Raw genomic sequence first — 23,147 nt, 5'->3', positions numbered from 1 at the left:
TGCACATGCGTACCTTGCATAAAATATTTCTTCTCCATATTACGTCGTAATGGATCATATCACTAAATAATTCAGTGTTTAACAGGAACGAACTGTATTTACTGAATCGTACAACTTCATCACCCATGAGGCATAACTGAGAGTCAGTTAAGCGAAACATTTTCCAATCCATGGTACGTTTCCAGTTGTCCATGAAATTTCGACTCTGCTAATCATATATCCATCCAACAATTACGATTTGATGGTTTTGTTGCGGATTGTAATCAGCAAACTATTTCCATATTGTGTTCATTCTCCTGTCCAATATTGATGCCTGGAAATTGCTATATCTCGGTGTACGTGAAAGTCCAATAAAATCGATAGCATTCGATGTATCGATATCAACATTTTAAAACAATTGCTGAGCATGTTAAATCATGAACTAAAGTCTAAAATGTGGGCAAAACACGAAGTGATAAACGAGAAGCATTACACATGATAATCCTGTGTTTCTATGTCAGAACCTTAAGGCGAGGAGGGACAATTTCCCCTAGGTCTTTCTCGCTGGGGCAGCTGCCGATCACTGTTGCCAACTTCGCTCTTTCGGAGCCAGATCTGACTCTTTCGTGCACTCGTTTGACTCTGACCTGTGGCACCCGCCCTCTGCCCCACCATGACGCCACCACTGGCTCCGGCCCATAAAAACCAACGTTTGCCATGAGTGTACATTTTACACGTGACGTGATATTCATATATAGGCTGCATCACCCACACCCCTTTCCTCCCCAGGTATTTTTATATATAGCGCTGTGGCTAAGGTGAAGATGACAATATTATTATCCGGGAATCCTTTATTTTCGATTTCATATGAACATCATTGGATTATTGAGATGGCTGATGCCGCCAAATCTAGGCGCTGAAAACTAAGAATAAATTGCCATCACTTTAAAGCTAACTGTAATAGTAGCACCCCCACCCCTCGGGCACCTAAAATTACCCTAGGAGGCACTTTATGCAGCCTTCGTTAATTTAGCTCCTAGAAAGTCATCTTTAGCTCTATTAATGGTCAAATGTAGCTCTTTTATGCACATCAGGTTTGGCAACACTGCCAGGATGGCCGGATGAGGCAAGGAGAAATTCATTAGCTTCATGGGACCATTTTTTTATTCGTTCTCTCGGGAATATCAAACATCCAATGGCGTAGAAAAGTACGTGGACGAAAAAAGGACACGTTGAACTATGTCATAGTAGTAGGAAGAGTCGAAACTCCCATTTGATTAGCCGTAACTTGAAGTTAAAGTCTATTTCCCATACGGAATACATGGGATTCTGTAAATACTTATTAATCATATTTTTCAAACATCGTGTCTAGTTTACTAATCAACTTGAATAACAGTTTCCACTTGCAACATGGAGAGAAATTCATACTCTCTTGCATAGTAAACCCTTTTCTAAATAGCAGTGCCCAATCCGACGATATTGAAATAAATGCACAACTAGTGCGTAATTATCCCTCCTCGCCTTAATCTGCAATAATTTTTTAAGGTGTACTGTGATGATGGGATGTAAAAAAGACACTTGAACGTCTTCTAGAGCACCGTCACACCTTAACGAATTCAGCGATGTACATACCTGCTAACGCTAAAATTACGACCTCTTGAATGATACTTTTAATTTCTGCCACGAGATGGCACTACTTCTGAGTTTAGGTAGAATCGTCTAGTAATAAGTCTGATGTTCTTCGTTTCCTTTGCCAATTTGCCAGTAACCGTTCAATTTTGTGCGCTTTAAAGTTCGGTGTGCTTCATGATGATTGTTTGTGGTATATTTATTTTCTTAGTGGTTTGATGTTAAGTATGGCAGCACTTTCGTTGCTTTTACCCAAAAACAACGCTTCATGGCTCTATATAAAGCGACCTTTCTTCGCAACGTGCATTCTTGAAACTGTAGTGTCTGGAATCACGGCAAGGATGGTCCTTCTGTGAGATTGTGTGAATGTATGGAGTCAAAGGCGTAGTTCTGTTAGTTCGTAGGTAGGCGTTGCTTACTGATACAGTAACACACAAAGTGCAAAAAATGATTGTGATGACTTGGATACGTGATTAATTCATTTGCTTTATTGTGCTTAACTTTTCTGTCAGTTTTGGCTAATCGCGAAGATCGAAGATGAGCATGAATGATGATAAGACGGATAAAGGTACTCGCAAGTGCATAGGGACGACAGAACATGAGAATTATTGGCCCTGAGTATAGGCACCAAAGCCTCGCTAGTTTGCAAAATGCAGTCCAGGGTGTACTACATGGAAGGGAAGTTGACATTTGGGTGTTCTCGGATTGGATGCATGAAAATGAGTTCGCACCAGGAGATGCGATACAGAGAAACGCATGAAAATATGAATTTGTTAAGTTGCTACCTCCATTTGATCAGAGTTAGAGACTACTACTTGAAAGAAACCAAAATTAGATATGTAACTGCTGCAGTTGCAATTGATGCACCGAAAATGCATCACGTTTTCTTTGATGTATTCTTAATTCTTCGTGTAAGGGGTTAATCTCCATAGCGTCTCGTTATATCTATTCAGTCGTTGTTAGCGTTCTTGTCGTACGGAGACGTGCTTGTAAAAATCGAGACAAGAACAAGTGCAACACGAGACGAAGACCGAGACAGTAGCAAGTCTCGTCTTGTCTCGACACCACCCCTAGGTTAATATAAGGACGTGGAGTCGATTCAAAATGAATTACAAAATTAATGTACACTCAAGGCAAGGAATGTGTGCGCTTCCAGCGATTGACACGTTAATATGTATCAAGCCTGTGAACGCCTGGCAGCAGGCAACCATCCTAACACTTCATTCGGGTTGGTTGCGTGTTCCAGGGGCTCGTCTTCTGGCACGTTACGGCTCTGAAAGCGACATATTTCTGTTTTTCTGTTTCTATTGCTTACGTCATCACACACCAGAGTCAAAACTATCAAGTGTGATGTTGTAGGATAAAGAATCTTGTACCCCCACCTACCCCCCCCCTAAAAGTACAAAATCAGAAAAGCTGAAAGGTAGTTCGGCCTTCAAGACAAATCTCTCCGATTCTACCAATATCAACGCATTGGTACCTCCATCACTAGAAACAGTGCCATGCATAGGCGTAACTTGGCGGAGGCAAGGGACTCCCCCCAAAATTTACTAAATTTAAAAACTAAGGATACTTTTGTTAACCTACTGTGACCTTAGTAGTAAAGTATTGAAGAGTATATTTTATAATTGCGCAAATGTAACTTATTTAGCAAAAATGTTCTGGACTTTTTACGGGATGAAAAAACTGTCTATCCTGTACAGCCTCCCAAAGTCCCAAGTTTGATTCTGCCCCCGAAAGTTAAGTCCCAAGTTTGATTCTGCCCCCGAAAGTTAAGTCCCAAGTTTGATTCTGCCCCGAAAGTTAAGTCCCAAGATTGATTCTGCCCCCGAAGTTTAAGTCCCAAGATTGATTCTGCCCCCGAAGTTTAAGTCCCAAGATTGATTCTGCCCCCGAAGGTTAAGTCCCAAGATTGATTCTGCCCCCGAAGGTTAAGTCCCAAGATTGATTCCGCCCCCGAAGGTTAAGTCCCAAGATTGATTCCGCCCCCGAAGGTTAAGTCCCAAGATTGATTCTGCCCCCGAAGGGTAAGTCCCAAGATTGATTCTGCCCCCGAAGGGTAAGTCCCAAGATTGATTCTGCCCCCGAAGGTTAAGTCCCAAGATTGATTCTGCCCCCGAAGGTTAAGTCCCAAGATTGATTCTGCCCCCGAAGGTTAAGTCCCAAGATTGATTCTGCCCCCGAAGGTTAAGTCCCAAGATTGATTCTGCCTCCGAAGGTTAAGTCCCAAGATTGATTCTGCCCTCCAGAAGGTTTAGTCCCAAGATTGATTCTGCCCCCGAAAGTTAAGTCCCAAGTTTGATTCTGCCCCCGAAAGTTAAGTCCCAAATTTAATTCTGCCCCCCCAAAGTTAAGTCCCAAGGTTGATCTGCCCCTCCATAGTTAAGTCCCAATGTTGATTCTGCCCCTCCATAGTTAAGTCCCAAGGTTGATTCTGCCCCTCCATAGTTAAGTCCCAAGGTTGATTCTGCCCCTCCATAGTTAAGTCCCAAGGTTGATTCTGCCCCTCCATAATTAAGTCCCAAGATTGATTCTGCCCCCCAAAGTTAAGTCCCAAGATTGATTCTGCCCCTCCATAGTTAAGTCCCAAGGTTGATTCTGCCCCTCCATAGTTAAGTCCCAAGATTGATTCTGCCCCCAAAAGTTAAGTCCCAAGTTTGATTCTGCCCCCGAAAGTTAAGTCCCAAATTTAATTCTGCCCCCCCAAAGTTAAGTCCCAAGGTTGATCTGCCCCTCCATAGTTAAGTCCCAAGGTTGATTCTGCCCCTCCATAGTTAAGTCCCAAGGTTGATTCTGCCCCTCCATAGTTAAGTCCCAAGGTTGATTCTGCCCCTCCATAGTTAAGTCCCAAGGTTGATTCTGCCCCTCCATAGTTAAGTCCCAAGGTTGATTCTGCCCCTCCAAAGTTAGGCACCAAGTTACGCCGCCCATGGTACCATGTATATGTGTGTGTGTAAGAATAAATGTTATTTACTGGTAACAATTTTGTCTCCTTACTTCTAGAAAAAATGAGTTATAGTTTTGACTTGAACAACCCTCGAACTAACATGAAACTTCTTTTCCCTTGCAGCTTACTGAATGCCAACGAGATTTCCTGTATCCGGAAGGACACGTTCAAAGATCTTCAGAGTCTGAACCTGCTGTAAGTATTCCTTGCACTTGTTACACAGGGTAATCACAAAAGATGTGCCGGATTTCATAGTCATGTTTTTTACTTCGTCATATACAAGGTTTTCACTTGGAAACCAAGTCGAGGAAATCAACTTAGAACGTATAAAACCGAAACAGGGTTTTCGGAATGGAATTCTCGGCTGTGCCAGCCTAAATCTACTCACTTATGTGAGAGGTACCTTTTATATGTAAGGGGATTCACTTCTGTGAAATAAGGAGAACCCGAACGACATCCAATATTTAACGCTTCTATTGACTGGACAGGGCGGGAACATGATAGCAATAGAAAGGATGTTCGTTTACCTGTAGATTCCTGTAGAGATTATCGTCTCCGCTGATTTGGTAGATAAGGCACGGTCCTGACATGAGACGTCTTTAGGGAGCTCAACTCCCTGCTTATAACTCTAGCGTAGCACCGATATTCAATCTATCACTTGGAGACAACAACTGATTACTCTATAACTTTCGGACTACAACTGGGGCGACATATGTTATCGCAATCCATTTAAAGAGGATTCAAATTTCCGATCGTTAAAACCGTTGAGGCAGTTCCATCCTGTCGTTAACCGTACTGTTTTATACGAAAAAGTCACAAAAATGCCAGAGATTTTTGTAACAGAAATGGCCAAGGTACACTAACCGGCTTATTCGTTGAAGATATTTCATAGTAAAATATTTTTACATTTCTTTATTATTATTTTGCAACGGTGGTGAATATAATTTGTATATTTTAGAACCCCAATATAACTTTAGGAAAATATTGGACCTACAGTCTTCCCAGTGGCTTAACAGGTCAGAGCTACAAATATGGTGCTGTATCAGTAGAATGTTTAAGTGTTCATTTTTTTATCGTGTTAAAAATCGGTATCAAAAATTAAGTATAGTGTGTTGAAGCATTGTAAGGAGCACAAGCATTTTTTCTTTAATGCATGGGAAATCAGTAAACTTGAAATTGTTTTGACAATAAAGATGTAAAGGAATATTTTCTAAAATGTGCACAAATTCTGGTGTTTCCACCCCCTAAATAAATCTGGACACGGTCAGAGTTCGCTGAATCGGCCGTAGGCTGGGAGCACACAAAGAAAACGCTGCGTGCGCTTTGTGGTTTAAAATGTATGCCACAAGCGCACAAAATCCATTGCGATGTTGCCACGTTGTGTCAACTGTTTTTGCCTTTCAAGGGACCCCGTCTGGGTCCTTATAAGTTGACATATCATGTATCATATATTATGCGAATGGCTATATTCATAACACCCTATTCCATTTAAATAACCTCACTATCTCATAAAGAATTTGGCCTCGTAAGACGGGCGTATCGCTGCACAAGGAGGAAGACACCAGCAGACCCCAGCGACATAGTCGAATCTAACCTAACCTAGCCATTACGCAATCATAGATGTGGGAACGCAGCATTGGATGTTGTGCGGTACTGGATTGCACCCGCTGAATCATGTCTGGTGTGATGGTCACAACAGGGGCTGTCTCTCTTCACACGAACATGAAGTAGGTCTTTTATGCATGACGTCACGAATGCAAACCAATCAAAAGTGACCAAACCTATCTAGCCCAACCTATTCGAAACGTATGGATTTTCAAACTAGGAAACGTAATTTGTCCGATGTGCGGAGTGGATTTGTACCTGTCACTGCAAACGTGACGTCATTTGTTGAAGGGCGGGATTTGTGTTGCACGTTGGTTGCAACTTGGTCACAGGACTTGGTTGCTTTGCAAGCTCATAGAGTGACTTCAAAAACTTTCTTTGAGTGAACAGTAATGCGAGCTCCGTGGCGTAGTGGTTACCTCAACGGGCTAGGACGCCAGGGGTCCAAGGTTCGAATCCCGACCTGGACATGGGTGTTGTTTGTGACTGTCTTTCATCACATCATCACTCATCTTCATCTTCGCGATTAGCCAAAAGTGGCAGTTGCCGGCACTGGCGCGTACTTTATGGGGAGTGAGTGCACTCTGTCTCCCTGAACTACTCAAGAGGGACATATGTGTATGTATAAATCATCGTTTATGTAAATCTTGATCTCCAAAATGTAAACTGAGTTTGCACCACTGGTGTTTACAAAATATATACAGTAAACCCTCGTTAACACGAATCCCAAGGGACCGAAAAATCGAGAGTTCGTGTTAAAAAAATTCGTGCTAACCGGGGACTCAAATGTTATTGTTGCAATACAGTTCTTTCTACACATTAACCATTTACAATACGTATTATGTATGTCATCATAGAAAACACTGCTACACTACTACAGTAATTAACTTTTAAAAAAGTACTGACAGATCATTTTCTGGTGAAAAATTCCTGTATATTGCGCTGTGGCAGACGAGAACGCAAATGCCTGGTAACTTCACGGCCAACTGTACTCATAGCTTTCCTTAAAACTAGCGGTCAATTCGTACTGGCTACGATTTAAAGAATAGAAAAACACATCTGAACACACAACTGAATTTGTTGGTTAAATACGTATAAGCTCATTGTTGACGTGGTGATGGCGATTGTCGAGCAGTTGCACCCAAGTTTTAATCTTGATGTTACTCGTACAGGCTATGTTTTAAAGAATAGAAGAACACATTTGAACACATTGTTGATCTGAATCTGTTGGTTACAATACTGTATAAGTTGGTTGTTGAGCGATTTCTTGCATACCTAGCAGAGAAACGACAGAGGAACAACAGAATATAATTATGAAAAACTTTGAAAGTTCGTGTTAAATGAGATCTAATGACGCACCGGACTAAAAAACAGTTCGTAATTCGTGGATACCAAAATTCACGTTAACTGGGACCGACATTTTGTTTATGTTAACCGAGTGTTCGTCTTAAGCGAGTTTGTGTTAACTGTATAACGATACAGGAGACAATGGTGAACAGCATGTTTTTTCGCCTTTAAGAAAACTGTAGAGATTTGCAGCTACCAGTAAAGAACAGCCATTTCACAGGAGAGCGGGAAATGTCCCACACTTGACCGCCATTTCTGGAGGAAATGTCAGCCCCTAGTTGGAAACACTTTCCCCGCATTTCACGAATCCCGCTGAAATTAGACAAAGACAGGTGTTTGTCGCAGAGGAACAAGGTACCAAATTGCTCCAAATGAGGACTTCGCCCTACGGATGAAATCGTGCATCCCGTGAGGATGCGAGAAGGGAGGGGGGGAGGAGAAACAGGTATAAAAAAAGAGTGGAAGAAGGATGCTGGGAGAAAAGAAGATGAAAAAGAGGAAATTAGATGTAAGCAGTTGGACTTTCAAGACTTTAAGAAGCAAGAAACACTGCTGTAATGTGCTGAAACTGACAATTTGTTTCTTCTTACCCCTTCTCTCTATTCCTCGGTCTGTTCCTTTGAGACAAGCCTCATTAAGTGAGCTGAGGGGGATAGGGAAAGTTTCCCTCCGTCTGGAAGCCATGCGAAAGTCCTGAGACTCCTGTAGAACAGCGCAATTTTTCCCTAGTTTTAACAACCACTCCCACTTTAAGAGTCTAAATATTCATAACTTTCAATTAAACAACTCTTCTCCTAACACGAATTGTTATTCTCAAGCAATAGAGAGATATGCAATTCTCAAAATAACGGAGCTCATACAGGGCGTTCCAGAAATATGTCTCCCAAGTTATTTTTCACCTTGCGCGACTTTCTTTGTTGTCCCATTCCTCTTAACGACTTCCTTCCTCCTTATTTTCCATTCTCCTCGTCGCAGTTTGAGTCTTTGGTTCAACTTTGTCCACACGTAGGCCAAACGGGAGTGGACCTGCAGTTTTAAGGTGGGATCCGAACCAGTATGGGCCTCCACTGGGTATCGAACCCCGAACCCATTGATTGTAAGGCGAATACATCACTACGCCGTAGGAGAGGCTTCTCTTCATCGCAATGTATGGTGAAAATACTCCATAGGCTGGTCACTCTGCGGCGTCTGAAATACATATCAGGATTAAACTTTGTTTTCTCATCTCTCACCTAGATTCACAAAAATGTAAAAAAATTGACGTAAAAATTTCCATTCAAGAGATTAGATGTAAGTAAACCTTTAATTATAATTTGTAACGGCCTTATAAAACATGTTATATGTGTGCTCACCTCCGCGGTGGACTGATTAACACACCGCGCTACGATTCCAAAGGTATGGGTGCTATTTGTAAATATCAATTTTATAATATCGTATCAATCCATAGGATTATTCTTTTATTTTAACTTTCTCTAGAAGCTTCTATTCACCAAGGCTCATTCACTTGTTTACACCAATTGTCCAACTATGCACAGTCGACTGTTAAGCAGACTTCCACTTCCTGATATATTGAGGCTGCAAGGTTTACAACAGGTAAACAAAGAGTAAGCAACTTACAATAATAGGAAGGTAAAAACTCACGTATCAGCGTATAGTAAGTCTCCTGAGACAGGGGTTTAGAGGAGCGGACAGACTGGCAGGTGACTCACTTTTCGATTTGATTAGAGACAGGCAAGAGCACTTTGGGAAGGAGAGGAGTCTGCCTGACTTAGGTGAACTACGTACCAAGCCTGGAGAAAACATAGTTTTATTTTACTTTTCGATATTAACTTCATCATCGTTCTTCTAAGTCTAGACAGGTATCCTAATCCTTACCATGTATGATTCGGGTTCAAGGTTCTAAAATCCAACGCGTGACTATTTGCCATTTCTAGTTGTTTAAGGTATTTTATTTCAGTCGTGTCTTTTGCTGCCAAGTATTTAACTTGTCGTTATGACAAGTGCTCTTATCATTTATGAGGATGAATGTTGATTAGCTACATCACCCATTGGGAGTGGCAGGTTCGATCCCATCATTCATCAGAATGATACGATATTCATCACTCATCCTCACCTTCGCGATTACCTAAAAGTGACAGAAATGCGAAGTCAATCAATGTTGTTATATGTAAGCGGTATGAACTCATTTGATGCTTGGTTAAATGAATATACCTTGGTGGTGTGGGACGAGGGGAGAGAAAATGTAGGATGTGAAGGTGAAGGAATTGAAGAAAAGTGGAAGGTATCGGAGGATGGTGTTACTGAAAGGAGTAGAAGAAGGAAGTTGTTGACAGGAATTGGAGAAGGAGGTTGCTGAAAGAATTGTTCATGACTTTCATTAAGAGTACCATCCCATACCATCACACCATGCCTGGAGTGATTGAACACAAGCATGAAGAAACCTTAGCCACGAGGGAAAGTCCGAAAATAAGTTTCCCCTCCAGTTTTGCCAGGGAAATCGTACAGAAATGGGGGAAACCAGGCCGTGTTGGAACACAACAGACACCCATACACCAGTGGGTGAAGTACGACCGCGATCCAACAGATGGCGTGAGCATAGTGCATGAAAACGAGGGGAGGTACCTCTCAGTCGTGGCCAGGCAGATATGAAGAGAAGTCCATGGTGTTTTGTTGCTGGACTTTTTGGAACAAGGAACCATCAACGCTGCACGTTACTGTCACACCCTGTCCAAATTGAAGCAGGCTATCCGGCGTAGGCAGCCTGGCCTTCTCACATCTGGCGTGCTGTTGTTGGATGACAATCCGAAACCACACTCGGCGAGGGCTACGCAACACCATCTTGCAACCCTTGGTTGGGAGCGCCTTGCCCATCCGCCGTACAGTCCCGACCTCGCGGCGAGTGACTTCCATCTGTTTCCGGCTTTGAAGAAGGCTCTCGGAGGAAGACGCTTTGGAAGCAATGCTGAGGTGAAACATTTGGTGCAACACTTCTTCCGTATACAGGACACTCATTTTTTCCAAGAGGGTTTTTTGAAGCTTACCAAGCGGTATGACAAATGTCTGAATGTCCGGGGTTCCTATGTGGAAAAATAAAGTAAGTATGCTATTCCTTTTCTCATTTACGTTTATTTCCTTTTCCTTCCCATCTCTGTCCACAGTCGCCAGGGGAAACTTATTTTCCGACTCTCCCTCGTACAATGCCCACCTGCAAATATGAACTTCCTACTTCCTAAATACACGAATTCGCCATCTTAACTCGTTCCTAATGAGCAGGTCGAAATTCTGTGGTATCCAGAAGAGGAAATCAACATATCATGAAGATATTGAATTGTACCTAGCTTTCTCCAAGACACTCGGGCGTAGCAGCGCTTCGTTCGAGCCCATCCCTTTCCGTGACACCTCGGTGCGGTCCGAATAACACTTTAATTGAAACAAGCCCAGATAAGATCTCGAGAAATGATGCGGAATCATCTTATTTTGCGCCCCGCCATCCTTTTGCCCTGCGGAGACGTCTGAAGGGTTGGGACATTCGAGGATTGTGCTACATTCACCTGTAGGTCTTTGCCTCCCGTCGTGTGTAGATGAAAGCAACATCTTAAGGGGAAGATATACAGTTACGCACCAATTGTGCATTTATTTCAAAATCGACCGAATGGGCACTACTACTACAAAAAATCTGGGTGTATCCAAGAGTATGAATATCTCTCCATGTTGTAAGTGGAAGCGTTTTTATTAAGCTGGACATGATGTTTGAAAAATATGATTAATAAGAATTTTCGGAATCCCATGTATTCCTTATGGGGAATCAACTTCAACATCAAGTTACGGCTAAGCATATGGGAGTTTTGACTTTTCCGCTGGTGAAATGCATCTTCAAACTGCCCTCTTCCCGTTGATATCTTTCTCTATTCCATCGGAAGTTTCATATTCCAAAGAGAAGAAATCAAATAATACTCCCCATAAGCCCAATGCATTTATCCTTGCCTCCTACGGCCATCTTGGCAGTGTTGCAAAACCTGATGCACATAAAAGAGCTAAATTTCACCTTAAATGGAGTTAAAACTGACTTTCCAGGAGCTAGATTACGAAGTGCTTCCTAGAGTAATGTTTGTTGTCAAAGGGGTGGGGCGCTGCTATTACCGTTAAGTCTAAATTGATGACAATTTATTCTTAGTTTTCACCGTCTAGATCCGGCGGCATCACCCATCTCATGGTCGTATGAAATCGAAAATAAAGGATTCCCTGATAACAATATTATGCTAATTTCACGTCAACACGGCGCTATAAAGAAGTAGCTGGGGATGTAAGAGGGGATGGGGCGACGCAGCCAATATAACAATATCACGTCACGTGCAAAATGTATAAGCATGGCAAACGTTGGTCTATGTTGGCCGGAACCAGTGATGGTATCCCAGTTCACAGCCAAACGAATGCACGAAAGACCCAGATCTGGCTCCATGAGAGCTAAGTTGGCAACACTGCCACGGGGGGAAGAGCCCGAGGTTGCTCTCTCGGTTTACTGCCAACAGGTGCTTCGGGAGCCTGTGCCGACCTGCGTGGCGGGCTGGTTAGCACAGCGTGCTACGATACCAGAGCTCCTGGGTTTGAATCCCGGCTTGGGCATTGGCGTTATTTTTCAATATCCTTTCATGAAGTTCATATTCATGCTCATTCTCATCGACCTTCCCAACCCACCCGAAAATAAATTCAGTAACCCCCCCCCCCCCCGACGTACGTAATACGCGGCTTACGTAAATTCGTAGTTGCATTCGTTTCTACACTCACAGCCAAACGCGAGTTGTACAAACTGAACAGTGTTGCCAGCCCACACAGATGCAGGTGTGTCCATTATTTTGATAATAATAATAATAATAATTGATATTGCAGTTTCTTACGAAGTTACACTTAAGCAATTTACAAATTCGACTTCCGTAAACCTTTACGTAACTTGAATTTTACGTAACGCATTACTTACGGAACTCGGGGGGTTACTGTAGTAAACCCACCACTGCATTCACGGTACCAGATTAGTTAGTCTTTTTTTAAGAAAATAAGAATAGTTATTGCAAAGTACAGTACACGGTAAGAAAATAGAAGTCGAAATACTTTAACAGTGACACTTGCGAAAATCCTCAATTGTAAATCTAAATTTCGCAATTCAGATTTCATCCTTCAGCTTCTGCAGAAACATCTCTTTCTCTTCAAAAATCATGTTTGATTTCTTCTCTTTGAGCGGAGTAAATTTGCTGAAAATTCCTCGAGGAAGCAAAACAGATATTAAAAAGAAGAAAGAACCTCTTCTTCATTAAACGCGAAATTATGTTCAGCCAACAGCAAAGCCCCGAAGTCAGCCTTGTTAATCTTTTGTGTTCAAACAGATTTTTTCTCATGTTTGGATTCCCTTCTTAATAATGTCCGTTATGAAAGTTTTCCTCTCCCTCCCCCCTTTTTTTTGTGAAGAGCAAATCATCAGAGAGACAAAAGACAAAGGAAGGAAACTGGAAGACGCAATTCATTATCTCCCCCGGGGAGGTTGCTTAATAACTCCTTCGGGGATTGCCATGGAAACCAATGAGATAATTTTTCCTTCGGTCATGTCTTCCTTTTTTGTGTGTGACCTGACGTTTTGTCTTCCGGAAAAAAGGATTGGGGAAGATGTTTGGGTGTTGATCCTTTCTGACGATTTCTAACAGCATTGATTGATTGATTTTGAATATTTTACGTCTGCCACTTTTGGCTAATCGCGACAATGAGGATGGGTGATGTCCCAATTCAGGAACTATGACAAAAGTCCCAGTTCAGGAACCACGACAAAAGTTCCAGTTCGGGAACCACGGCGAAAGTCCCAGTTCGGGAACCACGGGCGAAAGTCGCAGTTTGGGAACCACGGGCGAAAGTCGCAGTTTGGGAACCACGGGCGAATGTCGCAGTTTGGGAACCACGGGCGAAAGTTCCAGTTCGGGAACCACGGGCGAAAGTCGCAGTTTGGGAACCACGGGCGAAAGTCGCAGTTTGGGAACCACGGGCGAAAGTCGCAGTTTGGGAACCACGGGCGAAAGTCGCAGTTCGGGAACCACGGGCGAAAGTCGCAGTTCGGGAACCACGGGCGAAAGTCGCAGTTCGGGAACCACGGGCGAAAGTCGCAGTTCGGGAACTATTGTATTCACGTGGAATGTTTGAAGTGTAATCTTCCCAACTCAGGAACCGCTGCCTCGGGAGGGAAGGGCGAGAGCTGAGCACCGGTTTTTGAGAGGTTCTTATCGTTACTGCACGTTACTCTGAAATACTGCCTACATTTGCAGAAGAAGTTCTTAACGGGAGTTCCTTCTTGCCTCTACTATATATTTCAGAACTTTTGCTTGTAGGTTAGGTTAGGTTAGCAGTTACACAGGTGTGAGTAATGTCAATTATTTCAAGCTCCAGTTCATCCGAGGGAATTACTAGCGCGTCCTGAGTTGGGATGACATTTCACCGAAATATTCAACTGGTATAGACCAGTTCCTGGTATGGCACTGCTTTCGTTGGAATTTCCATTGTTCTTGAGTTGGGAAGTCCTGAATCTGAGGATGCGTGATGACTTGATGAAATTGATGGGACACTCACTCACATCAGTACTCAGTACAGGGTCACTGAATGGTACGTATGTGTGAAGTTTCATAGTCATATGCTCAATTCTATAATTCTATAATTGGATTGATTTGGGTAATTTTTCTTCGCTTTTCTGCCACTTTTGGCAACTCGCAAAAATGAGAATGGTGTGATGAACACCACAACACCCATGCTCTGGCATCCCCATTCGGCAGCACTGACACAGGATAAACTTCGAGAAATGAAATGGGAAAGGTTACCACCCACCCTACAGCCTTGACTTGGCCCCGAGTGACTTGTTTCCTGCACTGACGTCCCAGCTGCAGGGCCAACGTTTTCACACTGATTTGGAGGTTCAGACAGCCGTGAAAAGTGTTCTTCGCTCCCTGGGCCCCGAATTTTTTTGCAGATGGCTTTCAAAAACTTGTGCAACGATGGGACAAATGCTTGTGCCGCCTTGGAAATTATGTTGAAAAGTGAGAAAGGACCATGCTACTTGGTGCAACTTGATTCTTGTCTGTAACTTAAGAAATAAATGTTTACAACATAGGGAAACCTTTTCCTTGAACAATCCTCGTAAAAGTTAGGTTTCCGTCTAGAGTGACAGTTCCACACACACATATACGAGGGTAAGTCAGTTAGTAGGTTACAGGCGTTTATTTAAGAAAATACTGAGCTTCTGACTTGAAAACCGTTTCTGTGTTTCAATATGAACTCCACCAATATTGCAGGAAGTCCTTTTGTCCACAAGAAACGCACAACAGCACGCTGCTCTTCTAACGTACACTCCTCCAGCACGATCACCATTTTTAAGTTGAGCTGCCCATGAGCGAGTCTGCTATCTAGTGACTACTAACTGAATATCATCAAGCTGGATTGTGCTGCCATCTAAATGACACTTTTACAAACTACTCATCTATCTCGCATCAGTTTGCGACGTATTTACTGACTTCCCCTCGTACATTTCAAGGCACTTATGGGTTCCAGAAGCCGTAACAAGGGATGAATTAGGCTGCGCTAGTATTTCGCTCGTTGTGGATATTAATCTTTTGTCTCGCACCCTCAAGTGCCACACGTGTGTGTCGTTTATATTCTGTATATTTCAGCCTGCCCCAGTACCATTCATAGTTCTAATACCAGCTTCATTCCGAAATAAGTTATTGTGGTAAAGAACGGGAGATGAGAAAAAAGATTTAACGAGGAAATAAAGAACGGGGAGATGGAAATAAAAATGGAAGCCAAGGAAATGTCTAACACAGCATGGAGAGAGAAAAGGGAACGATTCTGGTGAAGATACAACAGGAAGAAAGGAAAATGCAGAGGCATTACCGTTCTCTTAGGGGGAGATGAAATATTTTCAAGTCTACTTTTTCACTCTTATTTTGGGTACTAAAATTATCTATTTTCCTTCCTTGCTATTTTTTCGCAATCCCCTGAATTTCCTTCTTTCCGACTTTTTATCTTACTCTTTAATCTTCTCTCTCTTGCCCTGTTTTTTTTTTATATTTTTATTCCATTTCTTTGTTTCCTCTTTCTCTCATTTTCTTTCATACTTTGTTTTCTCTTCCTTTCTTTATATTTTTCTCTCTCCCTTTGTTCTCTATTCCTTTCCCTTCTCATTTCTCCTCTTTCATTTTCTTTGTTTTATTTCATTCTGCCTTTTATTTTTATTTTCTTATCTTTCTCTTCCTCTTTTTCTTTTTGTTTTATTTCTTCCTTTTATTTCTATTTTCTCTTCTTCTTTATTTCTCTTTTCTTTTATGTTTTATTTCTTTCTTCATTTTCTTTCTATTTTCTTATCTTTCTCTTCCTCTTTTTCTGTCTCTATCTTTTCTTTTTGTTTTATTTCTTTCTTCCTTTTATTTCTATTTTCTTATATTTCTCTTCCTCTTTTTTTATTTCTCTTTTCGTTTCATTTCTTTCTTTTATTTCTATGTTCTTATCTTTCTCTTCCTTTCTCTTTTCTTTTTTGTTTTATTTCATTCTTTCTTTTATTTCTATTTTCTTATCTTTCTCTTTTCTTTCATGTTTTATTTCATTCTTCCTTTTAATTTTTATTTTATTACTTTTCTATTTTCCTCTGCCTTCCTCTGTTTTTATTTCTTTATTTCTCCTCTTTCTCTTTCCTTCCTTATCTTCCTCTTCTTATTTTGTTTTTCTTTTCTATTCTCTTTAATTCCTCCTTATTTTTCTCTTCTTCTCCTCCTTCCTTTCTGTTTGTCTCATTCTGTTTTACCATCCGTTTCTATCTTCTCTTCCCATGTTTTTCCCCCTCGCTCTATTTCTCATTTTGTCTTTCTCTCTGTTTCTCATTCTTTCTACCTTTCTCTGTCCATTCCTTCCGTTTGTGTGTATTTCTCTTCCTATCTTCCAATTTCCTTTGCTTCTGTATCAGTATTTCTTCCTTTTTACCTCTCCGCCTTTTAATCAAGGGGTCCCGGGTTCGATTCCTGGTGGAGGCACGTAGTGGTTCGGATCCAACTTTAAACTGTAGGTCCAGTCCCGATTAGCCTTACTGTGCATAAAGTGGTCTTAAAACACCAACTCAATCAATTAGTTCTTTACCTCTTCATGTGTGCAAATCTTGCTCCACTGTAGACGATACCATAATTTGTCATAGAGGATCTTTGGTTGCGTTTAGCGATGAGCATCGAACGTTTAAGGATTGATTGATTGATTGATTAAATTAACATATTTTAGTTGGCAATTCTGCACTTTTAGCTAATCGTGACGATGAGGATGAGTTTTGGATTCGAACTCGGGAGTCCTGGAGTGGTAACGCGCTGTGCTAACCACTAATCTACAGATGTGGGTTTAAGATTTGAGGAGGAAGTCATGCGATGAAGGAATGATCTGGCAGAAATGGGATAAGTTTAAAAGCATCTGCACGAGTGATGTACAGACATATAGTCTCGCAGCGGGAGACATAAAATTCATCCCATAAGGTCACTGCCCCATCTATCGAGCAAAAAACACTCGCATGCTGGTTCCGTGGATGTCCCTACTTCATCACTCGTGTTCCCCCATTTGCTTTTGACTTACTCGCGATATTAAACTTGGAAAGAGGCGGCTTTTTCACCTGCGCTGTGAAGTGAGGAGCGAGTAGTTATCCGTTTCTCTCGCACCACTCTCCTCTTCCAGGTTTCTGGAAGGAGTCCCATGCAGTGTTGCAACACTAAGGGAAATATCCCTAACCGCAGACGGAAATATCAAATTACAGGAAAATGTGTTTCTTAATTTTATTTAGCGTCGCTTTTCTGTCACTTTTAGCTAATCGCAACGATGAGGATGAGTGGTGATATGATGAACTATTACAAGTTAGGGGGAAACCCAACGGGACGTCAGTTACGCGAAATATTTTCCCGGTTCCCCCTTTTATCTTCGTTCTTTATCCTTTATTTGTTATTTCAATTTTTTACATGATGGTATGATTTAATATGATTCCGTGCTCGTAGCGAACACCGGAAGGAAATAATTTGCAGGTGCGTGCTGTTAGCGAATTAGGGAGACAAATTTATGGTATATAAAAACTGAGGAGAGCGGTAAATAAAATGTTAGATCAGCGGTATATACCAGCGGTGGAAAAAAAATTGGCACACTTTTTCATCATGAGAGGAAACAACATACAAAAGAGCTCTAATTGATAAACTACTTCATTGTTATATACTGTACACATACACAAGTACTCAGCTGTCCAACCAAAAAGAAAACATCAACACAAAATCACTTCATTTCTAAATTGCATATCTCAAGCGATTTGTTCATTGTATGTATTTAAAGAATATCCTTGCTGTCCAACAAATAAAATAATCACTACTGCACATACACAAACACATGTTGAAAATCACATGATGATAGCCTAAACAAAATTCATTCATGATTGAACACCAATGACACCATTCTTTCCCTTGATGTGCGGGAACAGACTAATCTTATCGCTGCTACAGCTAGCAAGTTCAATGAAACTGGAAGTTGAGTAGACATTCGGGGGAAGAAAAGGAATGCAGCTTGACAGGGAGCGAAGTTTTCGAACTGAGATTATGTGCATGGGAAATTCCAATTTGCAGCGTCTTCCTGATGTGATCGAAGATAAAACATTCTTCAGTTGCAAGTGGTAGGAAACTTTAGGCAAACGTTTCGTTACAAATCGACAGTTTGCGCGCACAACCTCGATTGCCGGTTTTTGCGTGTTTTCTACTTAATTTGATGATATTTCACGGTTATTTCGCGAAAAAAGCGTTCATTTCGTGGAAAAGCACACATTTCGCATTACTTCGCGAATAAAACTCATGGATATTTCATCATTGGGGGTGTAGTTACGTGCAGAATGTTCAAAATTGAATATTTTTTTTCACACTTCGCGCATCGCGAAAATTCAATGTCCCTACTTATAATCATTTTATGTTTGAAATTAACTAAATGAAGGATCCTCAACAATTTAGGTTAAGTACGTGAAAGTTTTTGTTAAAATATTGGAAAATTTCATCGTCCTTAAAATCAAATTTTACATAGAAAATGTAAATGTTAATGAAGCTAGGTTACCTTTCGTACAAAGTACAACTTCCTAAGGTATTAGTAAATGTTATTATCAATTTTCAGTTGTTCCCAAGCTTTTTTTTTTTTTTTAAAAAAAAGGAACAGAAAGATCCTCTCTCTCCTGTTTCCCACAATGTTCAGCTCTTTTCTTCACTTCTATTTCAGCTATATTTGGCTCGTGCGAATGTATACTCTGTCCCAGCTAACTGTGGAGCAGGCAAACGAAAACAAGTCTCTTCGCAAATAGCGTGGAGTGGGGGAAAGCGACTGCCTTCCCATCAGTGTCTTCTGCTTCGCTCTGGCCAATATATATCCCACTTTTCTCTGACGCTATGCGCAGCCTTGCTCCACAGTTAGCTGTGACAGGGTATAGAACTCCGACTTTTGTCTTCAGTGACTCCTTACACTTCTCTTTCTTATCTTTCGTACATAGCCATGTCACCACGCCTTTCGCCTCGCGTACTTTTCGGTACTGGTAACCATCGTACACCAAACACAAATTTCCGTACTTCGTTTTAATGAATGTAATCGATTGAAGAATGATCAGGGGCGAGTCTGGTCAAGAGGCACCAGCCAATGAGGTGTTTCTCCACGCAAGTTGGCTTATGACTGGCAACACTTGCATGCTGACCACTTTCAAGGACAAAAAAGACAGGACAAGTTTGCGTGTTCGCTAACAGCACGCACCTGCAAAACCTTCCGTAACTGTGCTCGCTAAGAGCACTTGTTCGATATGAGCACGTTTGCTAACAGCACGGCACTTTTAATATCATACCAGAAAAAAAGCCAGTGATTATTCGGAGACCGGAGTAATCATTGGTTTGCATAGAAAAGTGTTAGTAGGGTTAAAATGTTACTGTGTTATATCTACAATTATTAATTTTAGGATCTTAAAGTTACGTTAGTTTTTGATGAATGATGAAACTGATGAAGGGGCACTACTTGCAAACAACACCCACACCCAGCCCGGGATTCCAACCCGGTGTCTTGTCGCGCTATGCTAACCACTAAGCTACGGAAGTCGGCACAAAGGAATTTAAAGATCCCAGAAGATTCAAGTTGTTTTGAAATGTGAAATTAATTTTTTCCTTAAAATGGAATAAAATTAAAATTTTAAGATTTTGACTTGGAAAAATAAAAAAAACTTTCGCTTATGTTATAAAATTATTGTACTAACCCAGTAATAGTTTGATTGATTTCGTTTATTTTACTTAGCTTTTCTACCACTTTCTGCTAATCGAGACGATGAGGATGAATTATGAAAGTGCATGCCCAGGTCGGGATTCGATTCCAGGACCCTGGCGTCGTAGCGCGCTGAGATAACCACTCTGCCATGGAGGTCTACTCTCCCAATTGGTGTTAACTTAATGCTCGTATTTTGTTTTTTTTTTACAAAATTGAAAATTTCTCCCATCTTCACTCATACAATCAATCCTGTCGAACGAAAAAGGGAAATTTTGTACCTAGATAAGGGAAATTTAGTTCACTCGATATGGCAACACTGCTCCCATAAAAAAGTGCATACGAAGCAAGTGCTACGAACTCTGGAAGGATTAAGGTTTAAAAAAAACAGCGAAGAAATTTCCCTAAGAGCGTCATAAAAAGGGAAACGACTAGCTTTTAATAAAGAATGGGAGAACTTTAGATATTGCAGCTTCACTTGGTAATTCAGAAGAACATCAAATTTATTCTCCAGAAATTGCAAATTCCAGTATTCCAGGGTACTAACAATATTGGGACCAATTTACACTGTTAGTAGTTACTGTAAAAATATTCAACGTTAAAATTTAACAGTATGCATGTTAATTTACACAAAACTGTACGAAACCGTTCTTTGCGTGTGCGATTGCGCATTTATGACGTCACTTCTCTGTGCTATGGCTAGAATGAGAAGTAAACATGGTGTCGGTAAACTGTTACAATATTATATTCAGACATAGCTACATACATGCTATATACACAGGATTGAGTACAGTATTATACAGTACAGTACAGTATTGAGACGTACAAGAACAATACTTTTCAATTTGAAATTCGAATATGTTTTCTTTCATAAAGCTAGATGAATTATCATAAATTGCATTTAACAGCATCATAAAAATATTTTAAAAAATTGGATCATTAAAATTACACTAATTAGTACGTTAAGTATGTTTTAACCGTTAATGCTTTTAAAAACGGTCCTTTGTTTTTACGGTAGTTGGATGGGAGCGGAAATGACGGTCTTTAGACCGTTTTATCTCTAGGATACTTTGTACAGCATATTGCTATTACAGGGTGAGTCGAGAGTCCCTTAACACCCCCTATGGGCACTATTCACCGGATGTTTACATTTCTGTGCTTCCTTCGCGCTGGCGGGGACTGCACTTCCGGTTTTGAAAATAATAACATTGAATTCAAAGGTGTAAAGGCAGTGTGTTCGGAAAAGGCGACAATATTTGTGTGGATTTTGGTTTCAACATGAGATAGGGAACAAACAATTGTTCTCGGGTATCTATGCATCGTTTTCAGACAGACCCGATATTGAAAGATCAGTGGATGTAGGCAGTAAAGCGAAAAGATTGGACACAAACACGAGGAAGTAGGCTCTGCAGTCGGCACTTCATCAAATCAAATGAAAATATTTTACATGTCTCGAAAATTATAATTGTCTAACGGACATGTGTTGATTAAATTTAAAAGTTGGAACTATTTGTAATCATATTATAAGGCATTTGCCTTTTGGGTGTTGATAAGCGCTCTCTCCATGGGCGTCGGTAGGTCAGTCGACCCCTCCCCCCTCCCCCCCTTTTTGGAAATTGGCACAATGCATTTCAAGTTGCATAAAGTTTGTTATTTTTATTGCTAATAACAGAAATAGAGTTAACTTGGCTAGTATTCGAACAGAGTAATCAATGTAAAATATGCATTAGATCGAAAAAGAGTGAAAAATACAGGAACCAGGATATTTTTTCATATTCTACAATTTAATTCAAAGAATAAATGGTTCCACAGTTTTCAGAATTCGAAAAATTATCATTTTATATGAGGGTCAGTCACACAATATAAACTTTGTGAGTATTTTTTCTAACTTTTAAAGTCCTTTCTTGAACGACACTTGCAAAACTTAATAACAAACTACAGGGTGGCTCAAAAAGTCACTTAACACCCTCGGTACAAGGCCACTGCAGCGCGCAACATGGAAATGGTGATGACCAATCGTTGCCAGGCCAAGGGGGAACCACATTGATGCCACCCGCACGGTCGGCGGCCTTCTTGATGTCCGCCATCTTGATTTCAACTTCAGAATTTTAAATGGGAAGCGGGTGATATGATATATCAAATCAGGCTAGAATTTCACGAGAAATGCTATGGTGAAGGTTTTTTTTATGTATCTTTAACCAGTAAAAAGTTATGACTGAATTATTGTACCAATTTGCTACTTTTCGAGGTGTTAGAAAATGCCTTAAAATTTGTTTAGCGCATCGGTAACGCATCGAGATCAAAGTGACGTCTAGGGAGAGAAGTTCGCATGCCACTGCACAATATTTTAATCGGATACATCCATGAAGAGCTGCGCATTATGAATGGTTGTCGCGAACAATTACCAATGTGACGCTTCCATTAAATGAAAAGTCCTTCACAGTGACAAGGCTAATGTTTATGTTCATAAGGAAGTTCATAAACATAATATTCGATGCTTTTTATCTGATAACCCATTTTTGACACATCAAAGCTGAATGGTTAGTGCTGGTAAGTTAATTGTGTGGCGTGCTGTGTGGAACACGATTGGTTAGTCAATTTTCCATCAACGGAACCTTAAATGTTTAGGGCTACTTGGATTTGTTAAATAAACAGGTTTTTCCATCTCTGCTTATGGAATAAGGTACTTTTTACAGAGTTTTTTTTTCAATAGGGTTGAACACCAGAACACTATGGGAGCGTTGTGAAGCAGTTTCTGCCCAAAGTTAGTTATCAGATGACAAGGGTCGCATATTCTGTTTATGAACTTCCTTATGAACATAAACGTTAGCCTTGTCACTGTGAAGGACTTGTAATTCAATGGAAGCGTCACAATGTAAATTGTTCCCGACAAAAATTCATAATGCGCAGCTCTTCCTGGATGTATCCGATTAAAATCGTGTGCAATGGCATTCGAACTTCTCTCCATAGACATCACTTTGATCTTCACTTTGATCTCGATACGTTACCGATGCGCTAAACAAATTTTAAGGCATTTTTTAACACCTCGAAAAGGAGCAAATTGGTACAATAATTCAGTCATAACTTTTTACTGGTTAAAGATATATATTAAAAAAAAACCCTTGACCATAGCATTTCTCGTGAAATTCTAGCCTGATTTGATATATCATATCACCCCCTTCCCATTTAAAATTCTGAAGTTGAATTCAAGATGGCGGTCGTCAAGATGGCCGCCGACCGTGCGGGTGACGTTAATGTGGTTCCTCTTTGGCCTGATAACGATTGGTCATCACCATTTCCATGTTGCGCGCTGCAGTGGCCTTGTACCGAGGGT

At 40.9% G+C, this 23,147-nt stretch overlaps 1 protein-coding gene across 4 annotated transcripts in view; it reads left to right on the top strand.

Annotated features, from left to right (window-relative positions):
* Window positions 1-23,147, top strand: part of sli (slit guidance ligand) — a 710,118-nt gene that overhangs the window by 606,638 nt on the left and 80,333 nt on the right. For all 4 annotated transcript variants that reach the window (XM_083142573.1, XM_083142572.1, XM_083142575.1 and 1 more), the window contains one exon: window positions 4,679-4,750. In XM_083142573.1, coding sequence (XP_082998699.1) covers window positions 4,679-4,750 — 72 coding nt within the window. The remainder of the gene's footprint in view (window positions 1-4,678; window positions 4,751-23,147) is intronic.

The sequence above is a fragment of the Lepisma saccharinum genome, chromosome 21, assembly GCF_977018435.1.
Source record: "Lepisma saccharinum chromosome 21, izLepSacc3.1, whole genome shotgun sequence".
NCBI classification, from domain to species: domain Eukaryota; kingdom Metazoa; phylum Arthropoda; class Insecta; order Zygentoma; family Lepismatidae; genus Lepisma; species Lepisma saccharinum.
Note: the sequence above shows the minus strand (reverse complement) of the source record. Positions and strands in the feature narration are given on the sequence as shown.